The sequence below is a fragment of the Prinia subflava genome, chromosome 1 (genome assembly GCF_021018805.1).
Source record: "Prinia subflava isolate CZ2003 ecotype Zambia chromosome 1, Cam_Psub_1.2, whole genome shotgun sequence".
Taxonomy (NCBI): Eukaryota; Metazoa; Chordata; class Aves; order Passeriformes; family Cisticolidae; genus Prinia; species Prinia subflava.
The window spans coordinates 136748570-136756963 of record NC_086247.1 but is presented as its reverse complement, the minus strand read 5'-3'; the positions used below and the strand labels follow the sequence as shown (position 1 = coordinate 136756963).

The following is an 8394-nucleotide window of genomic DNA, read 5'->3' as shown; positions in this document are numbered from 1 at the left end:
CTTTGCTTTGGCCGCCCCAGCCCATCCTGGCCGGGCTCAGCTCCTGTGCTCCGCAGGAGCCTTGGCTGGCGCCAGTGCAGGGCATGGCACGGACCGGCCCCTGCTGAGGCAGCCTGTGAGCCGTGCTCCTGAGGGATGGCTCAGAGTTCATTCTCCAGATGCATGTGATGCACCCTCCGAGGGCACCGCCTTGGAATGATGCTTCTAGGAAACTTCCCCTTTCACAAGGGGAAATAAAACAAGGAATACCTCAAGTGCAAGGGGTGATATCACATTCAGTCACTCAAAGTTTTGTCTTTGCTTGCTGGTTTTCTAACTTGGAGTTCCAGCACTAAGCTTTTATTGACTGCAATTTGAAAGACCCCATTTTGAAATTAATAACTATGTATGACCTTAATCTGGGGAAAATCAGGTTTTCTCCTAATGGCTTAACACCCTCAGGCAAACAGCTGAACAGCCAATTGAGACCATCTGAAAAGTTACTAGTGACAAAATACAAATATATAAGCATGCAGCCCTTTATTTTTGTAAAGATCTTTGCTTATCATAGTTCTGTATATTACATTATGGTGTTATACAAATAAATTTATTTACAAAACCATTAGCTATGCGAGTTTCTTGCTCTTCTCCTATTTAACTGATATCCATCTTTTTCAACCCTTTCCCATATATACTTTTAAGCATGCATAAAAATTAACTTTGGTGTGGTAAAACTACTCTATGTGCCCAGCCACATACAGTATTTATTTATTTATAGATATTTATAGATATGTACAAAAGTTTGCCAGTATACAGAACAGTACTGAAGTGTACATTTTAAAATCCACAATGCAATACATTAATGGGCTACCAGGTCTCAGTAAAATAAAAATGAAGGAAAAAGGGTGGATTTAGCTAAGAAAAAAAGTAATCAGCAACTATCTATATAAGTAAAACAATTTATTTTTTCCTTGGCTGGCAAATTCTTAAATATAATCTGAATGGCAGTGCAATAAGTTGAGTTGCCTCATACACATGTAAGACCAGTCTTCTGTTTCTTGTGCAGAGGTTTACTGTCCAGCATACTACTTTCAAATGTACATTACAATAGTATCAAAATGTTTTGGCAAAAAGATCTCGAAAGGAACCATGACATTTGTTGACAAAAATAGAAATCTGTAACAAAGCTAAATAACACCAAAATAAAAGAAAAATATTTTAGTTTCAGTTTTACAGTTGAATATAATCACACTTTAGTATATCTCTGTTCACTTCTAGACCCCATAATGAAAAATAGCTTTATACAAAACAACTTAGTAAATTTTTAACCATACAATTCCCCGTGCTCAGTACACCACTGTGCACGCGCAGTCAAGTTCACTCACACGCCCTCACACTTTTTGTACGAGGTGCTGCCTATAGAAAGAAAATGCTCTTTTATCATTACAACAGCAACCATTTTCCAAAAAGCTTCACTCTAATCTAGTGTAGTAATTCAGTATTTAGCACGTGATTAGTATTAAGCCTCCAGCAATACAACAAAATGGTTACATTCCCTGGTTAAAATATTGGCTGCGGATTCTTTGAAAGTGAGCAAAAAGCCTTGGTGACCTGGCAGGTGTGCGGTGCTTAGCCTTTAGGATGGCTCCTTGACCGTGGAGGGCGCGGACTTGCCGGCATTCCCGTTCTGTGCCTTGTAGCTGTTGAAACTAGGGGTGTGGATTGTCCTGATGCTCTTCATACCTTGGCTCAGGGAAGGGGGGGAGATAGAGGAGGGGGAGGAGGTAGAGGAGGAAGGAGGGGGTGGTCGGCCGTTCTGAGTCTGCAGCGAGAACGAGAGGTGGTGACCCTTCCCTGGGTAAGTGGGGCTCTGAAACTTGGAGGAGCCGTTAGAGACAGAGGGGATGAGGGAGGTAGAGTAAGTAATGCGACCTGTCTGAGGACCGAGAAGGGAGGAGGAAGGAATGGAGGTTTTAGTAGGTGGATTAAGAGGGTTAGAGCTGTCACCGCTAGAAGCAGGTGCTGAGCTGCTTTTCCCAGAAGTGGGAGAAAAGGCTGGGATCTTAGAAGCAGGTAGGGTAGGAGAAGTAGCCTTATAGTCCCCACCAGCTTTCTTAGCACTTCCATTAGCCTGCAAATAAAGATGTCAGGAGACAGTTTGTCAGAAAGCCAGTAACACGATAAACCAACAGGACCTGGGAAAACAGCCTTACAGAGAATCAGAACTAACAGCTGGAGGCCTGAGCTAAGTCCTGCAGCCATGGACTGGACCTGGTAGAAAACCCGAAGTGCCCAACGGAGAGTGCATAGAGGAGGAGCCGAGAGAGCTTTGTGCGAAGGCGCGACCTACGTGTGACAGAGCGGGCACGGCCCGGCCATGCCGCGCTGGCAGCGTGAGACGTCCCGCCGCGGGTTAGTGCGCACCCACACCACCTACACCAGCGTTAGTGTCCAGCCTTCCTGCAAAGACTCTGAACACAGGCATTCCCAGTTCTCCTACGGAACCACCACATTTACCGAATGGAGAGTAAACAGGTAGTTGACCATCTTAAAATTACAGCTGAATACCAGAGTTAAAAAAAAAAAAAGGGAAAAAAAAAAGCCAAACCCAACAAACAAACAAACAAACAACCCAAAACCCAACCAAACAAAAAAAGCAGCAGGTGTTTTATTGCAGACATGCATGCACAAGCATGGTGAAAAGATCAGTACTGTCATGCCCCCAGGATCCAGGATGTCCAGTCAGACCTCAGGCATCCGATATTTGGTATAATCTCAGTCAGTTACTGGAGTTTTTAAATTAACAAACAACATGAAATGTCCATCCAAACACCAGGTTTAGGGTAAAACTACCTGTCTGTATTGGCGTGGATCCTGCAGCTTGTGCTGTTTGCTTGATTTCTCCATGCTTCCTTGTCTAGTTTTCGAAGCCATGGGCACCGGCATCCGGCTTGTCTGGGAGGCAGCGCTGGAGCCCTGCGGAAACGAGTGGAGGGGCAGGAGGGGAGACAAGAAGGCATGGTCAGTGCCAGAGTGCTTGAAGAGAGGAGTGCACACCATGCGCCAAAAAAAAAGCCACAGTACTACATGCAGGGAAAGTTCAGGAGCTTCACACCGCAGGTGTTAATTTCCAGAATCAAATGGAGAAAACTGCTCAGCTACTGATCAGCCTGGATTTCATGTCAGTGACACTTGTCATTTCACACAGAGGATTATTCGACCAAGCTCCCCTGCATTTGCCCATCACCAATCAGCAGCAAGGATTAAAAAAACCCCAAAAACCAATGGTCTATTAGCTGTTAGACACCTTGTGGGGAGCCCAAACAAGCCACCTGAAAGGAAGCAAACAAATCACAAGACCCTCTTGTTTAATGGTGATTATTGCAGATTTTAGAAAGCAGCTGGAGGTTTGATTTCTCGGACTAAGGTACCTTACGTGAAGTGGCTGGGAGTGATGCAGGGGGCTCTACACCAGCAAGGCTCTCATCCAGCACTACACGCTCTCGGGATGGGGTCTCTGGTACTATCTGGGCAGAGAAGGGGACAGTGCTTCCCTCAGAGGTGTATGTGTTTTCAGGGATAGGTTTTGGACTCATTTCACTGATGGTGTTTTCCAGCTGCTTTATAGTCTGCTCAAGGCTGTCTAGCGTTCTGTATGTACTCTGTCGAATTTCATCAGTCCTAGACAGGGACACTGCAGCTCCAGAGGGTCCCTCTTGCTTCCCAGAAGGACTTTTATCACTCTCCTCAGACTGAGGCCTAGTGATTTCAAATCTCTTTGCTTCCTTGTGCTGTTTCAGGGTCCCATCTTCCTCCTCTTCTTCATAGACCACAACCTGCAAGGTCTTCTTCCCAGTCTTGGTTCCTGTCCGTATCGCCTGCGTCAGAGCGGCCAGCTGCTTTTTAGGGAACTTAAACTTAAATTTTTTCTTAGAATCCTGCCTGCTTCCCAACTGATCAGCAGAGTCTGAGTTTGTTTCTGTGTTTAGCCCATAGATTTGACGGTATTTGTTAAAATTTGTCTTTGTGCTTTCCTCCTCTGCAGGAGATCTGCTTTCTGCAGAGTCAGACTGAAGGTTAAATAGGTACGGCCCATGGGGACCATGAGCTGCAGAATGCTCTGTGGTCGCTTTTCTGTCATTAGCTGCTGGTAACTCTTCCTTCTGCCTCTCAGAGACTTCATGTGCTTCATTTTCTTCCTCCTCCTCTTCTTCTATCTTTTCATCTGTCATCATTTTTTCCAATTCCTCATCACATTCCTCAAAAATTGTAGAAAGCCGTTTGTACGCTGACCTAATATCCATCGGCTCATCAAAAATGATGATGACGGGTTTTTTGTCCAGACACACCACTGGCTCTTCGCTGTCTGTGTTCTCAGGGATGCCCCTCTCTGATGCCACATCCTTCCTGGCGTCGATGTTGACTGTTTGCACGTCTCCTCCTTTCCGGCTGACTATGTCGTGAACCTCCCCACTCGAGAGCACCTGGACAGCTGTTTTAGTGATCATGAAGGCAATGTTTTCTGTGGGTGGGTTGTCCTCACTTGGAGAGCTGGCTGGAGAGTCTGTCTCTTCAATGCTGCCCACACTGTTTGCTCTGGACACTCTGGGTCTCAGCACAACCTGACTGTAGTTGCCTGCAGAACTTTCCTGCTCCTGCAGGGAAGGTTGAGGCCCCGCAGCCTCCTGTGCATGCCTCAGGAGAGGGGCAACGCTGCTGATGGGGATGTGCTTGCCTGTACTCTGCAAGGCTTCACCCTGCAGCACACCCTGGTGAGCATCTCTCGACAGTCTGTAGTTTGGCTTTTGTTTTCCAGTCTCAACGGCTGGAAAATGTGATCCTACGATATCTTGAGCCCCTCTCCGTTTGTCCTCCTCTGGCAAACTGACACCAGACAGGTTTGTGTTCATATTCTGAAGGTTTTTGTTAGAATAGTCTGTACTGTCTACAAACAAACCCTTGCTAAATGTAGAACTGTCATTCATTGAAAAGCCAATTTTACTGTCAGCTGTACTGGATGAATCAGAACCCAATTCTTCTTCAGTTCTCCCTTCCCTCTTCTCTTTAGGATGGTCACTATTTGTGGGAGATCCTGTTGTAGCCCCATACACCTAAGGGGGAAAGTTGGATTACTTAGTTATTCAGGGCTTTTATCTTTACAGGACTTTTTTTTCCCCCAAGATTAATCTCGGGGAAGCGCAGACCTCGTGAACTCACCACTCCATTTACTGCTGCAGAGACATGTCTCAAGCTGTCATCTGATTCCTGTCTTTCTTCGGGGCAAAATTCCAAATTCTGGCAGAACAGTGCATGATGTTACTGCTTTGTGCTATGCATTAGGTCAGGATGGGATGTTACCTTGTTTTAACAAGGCCTCCAGAATATGCATGAGCACATTAATTACCTTATTTCCAACACAGTGCTCCATGACCTGTTCACCTTCCTGCTAACCTCCCCCGCCCGCCCATGTTTTCATAAGATTGAGGCTGAAAGTCTCACAGTATCTGGTCACATTCTGCTGGGACACATCAAAGGGAGGCTGATGTGGAAGGGCTGACAGCGAGTCTGGCTTGCCTTGAAAGGAAGTTTTATACCAGTAAAAGCTGATTTTCAAGGTACATTTTGCTCCTTCTAACGTTGGTCACACCTGAGCAGTGCTGCTCCATCACAATTAGTATCATTACAGTCTGAGCACTTCTAAATCCTTGCTGCAGCTTAGAAGCATTCCATCAGAATTACCAGTGGCACCCTGTGGTGCCTGTGGAAGTGCAGAATGAAATATTGAGCTACATTCACTTACAGCAGAAATGCCAAACACCAGAGAGGTCATCCACTGGCTCAAAAGGAGGCTCAATTTATTCCCAGCAATGAAACTTCATGGGGACTTTTTTCTTAATTTGCAAGTGAGGACCCCTGGAAATGCTGTTTCATAACACCAGGCTTTTCTCTGGGGTTTGGTTTCAGTGCTAGTGACAATTTAGGAGAAACACCAATCATCAGGGTGAAGGACTGACCTGAGGAGACACCAGGACTATGAATAAGAGAGAAATCTACAGTCAAAAGACAGCTCACCAAGAAGGGAAGTAATTTGGCCTGGAGTAACTGAAGGCAGTGAACCAAATGCAATAATGCTGACATTGCTTGCTTGAGACTAGAAGCTGATTCCTAACACACCAGAAGGACAGATTGTACTTCTGTGAGCATCAAGACGTGCAGAACAGTCAGGAGCATGGCTCTCCCAGCTGAGATGGATGAGTGATGCTGCAGCGATCCCCAGGTTGGCTGTGCATGCACGCCCCAGGCATACGGAGGTTCACAAGGTACAGTTTCTACACCTTATGTGATGTTTTCTTATGTACCATTGGAGGGTTTTACACAGACAAACTTTACTCACAATCAAAACACAGAAGCAATAAAGTCCCTCATACACCAGAGTCACAGTTCAGCTCCACAAAGGCTTGTTCAGCAGTAACAAGGCTGAACAGCTGCTCCTTGGATGCCCTGACATCCCTCATATTTCTGAACAAGGAGGAGCTCTCACACAAACCAGCACAGCAGCAAGGCCTCAGTGGGCAGGCTGACACTGTCTGCATGTCCTGTGAGAGGCACTTTGGGAACCAAACACCAGGGCCTGTGATCCCCTCAGGCACTGATTTGCTCAGTGCTCAGCACCTCCCAGTCCCACGACATGTCAGACGCCCCTGAATTAGGCCAAGTCACTTAATGGCACTTGCTGCCTCTGGATATGCTGACTGAGTATCTTTTTTTAGCAAGTTCCACTTCCGAGCACCAGTGAAACACCTCATGGTGTCCTTGTACAATATATCTCATTTTAGGAACTTCCACTTTTCTACTAAAAAAATAAAACCACAACTAAACTCATTTCCTCAATGACTTTATCCTGACCATAATGTTCCATATTTAATGCCAATAAACACTCTGTCATGTCAGATTACAAAAACAGATCTCATTAAGCTTAATTTCCTGGACTCTGTGTTATTCAAATAAATATCAGTTTATGGCAATTACTTGGCAGGGCTTTTCAAAGAAATGTTTGTGCTACAGGATGTGCAGTGTCCTGAGTGATGACCCAGGATTTCACGTAACAATACGATCTTCTCACTCTGACAACAGCAGTAATGAGGATGAATTCACACTTTTTTTCCTCTGTAACACTGTCATACTCACAGGACAGTTTGTCCTTTTCCCCTCATCCCCACGGACCTGTACCCTCACCCAGCCAGCTGTTTGCAGCTTTAGACCAGAACTGCTGTTTGGGCAGCTCCAACACAGGTCCTTCAGTGCAATGCCCTGACCTGGCAGCATTTCATGCACATAAATAATGCATGAAAAGGTTGAAATGCAGTGCTGAAGAGCTGTGTTTCCTTCCCCACCATACCCACCCTCATTGCAAACTGACATTTGGCTGACAAGTTTTCATGCCTGCACAACCCCCAAACCCCAGCAGTGATGCAACTCATTACTCTTAAATATAAAAAAGAGATCTGCAAGGGCAGTAATCCTTGTCCTTTTCTTGTCCTGCACACTGGCTGCCTGCTAAGTCAAATCAACTCAACTGGCAACTCCAGTCCACGCACAGCTGTGAAATTTAACCTTGACCTGCATACAGCCCCAGACACACGGAGCCTCTCCTCAGCCCCGTGAATGAATGTTGGACATTAACTTCCAGCATAAGGGTAAATCCCTCCCATCCACTTTGACTCTGTCATCCAATAAACTGAATGGGATTTCTGAATATCTGACAGCTACTTCTGGAACCAACAAATGAAACAAAATGAAGCACAAATTCTCTAATTGGCTCTAGAGACTGAGAGGAACCATTAACTCCCCTCAAGTTTTGGAGTGATGCTTCCCCATCCATCACCAGAACAGCAGGGGAAGGATGTTCTAAAGTAGTATGAGCATCTCTGACAGAAGCTGATGGATCCTGTTTTGATTTCACAGAATCATAAAACTCCATGGAACCATTGTACAACTGCTAATGAGACACACAATATAGTTTAATACAGAGCTCCATATGAAAGTATCTGAGCTATATGGGGATAAAAGGAAGGAAACCGCTGGGCAGTGGTGGGAGGGGGTTAAAGAGAACAGGACGCAGGACGTAAGATTAGTTTTGAAGGAAAGAAGGTTATGCCAAGACCGGGTGGCATGACTACAATTGCCACTTGTTACCTTCTTTTCCTTGTGGTGCATTAAAGTCCCAGGCCTTATGTCTTTAACATGTGTATCATTTCTGGATTGTTCAGCATGACTGTTTGAGTTTACATCCATAAAAGAGCACTTCTGGAAAGCCTAGGAAATAAATACTGCAGGTTATCAGGAGACCAAGAACTTTTACACAGAAATATCCGGAGATGACCATCTACAAAGAGAGCACTTGTTTTTAAATGA

At 45.3% G+C, this 8394-nt stretch overlaps 1 protein-coding gene across 14 annotated transcripts in view; it reads right to left on the bottom strand.

Annotated features, from left to right (window-relative positions):
• Positions 1–502: 502 nt before the first annotated feature.
• The window catches only part of KIAA1217 (KIAA1217 ortholog), a 333490-nt gene continuing 325598 nt past the window's right edge, over positions 503–8394 (bottom strand). For 8 of the 14 annotated variants that reach the window (XM_063413849.1, XM_063413878.1, XM_063413940.1 and 5 more), the window contains 5 exons: positions 8176–8295; positions 5197–5274; positions 3411–5090; positions 2833–2955; positions 503–2110 (listed from right to left, as the gene is read on the bottom strand). In XM_063413849.1, the coding sequence (XP_063269919.1) occupies positions 1616–2110; positions 2833–2955; positions 3411–5090; positions 5197–5274; positions 8176–8295 (2496 nt within the window). In that variant the 3' untranslated portion in view covers positions 503–1615. Of the gene's footprint in view, positions 2111–2618; positions 2956–3410; positions 5091–5196; positions 5275–8175; positions 8296–8394 lie in introns of those variants that run through there. The other 6 variants (XM_063413924.1, XM_063413933.1, XR_010082495.1 and 3 more) reach the window with 5 other exon arrangements.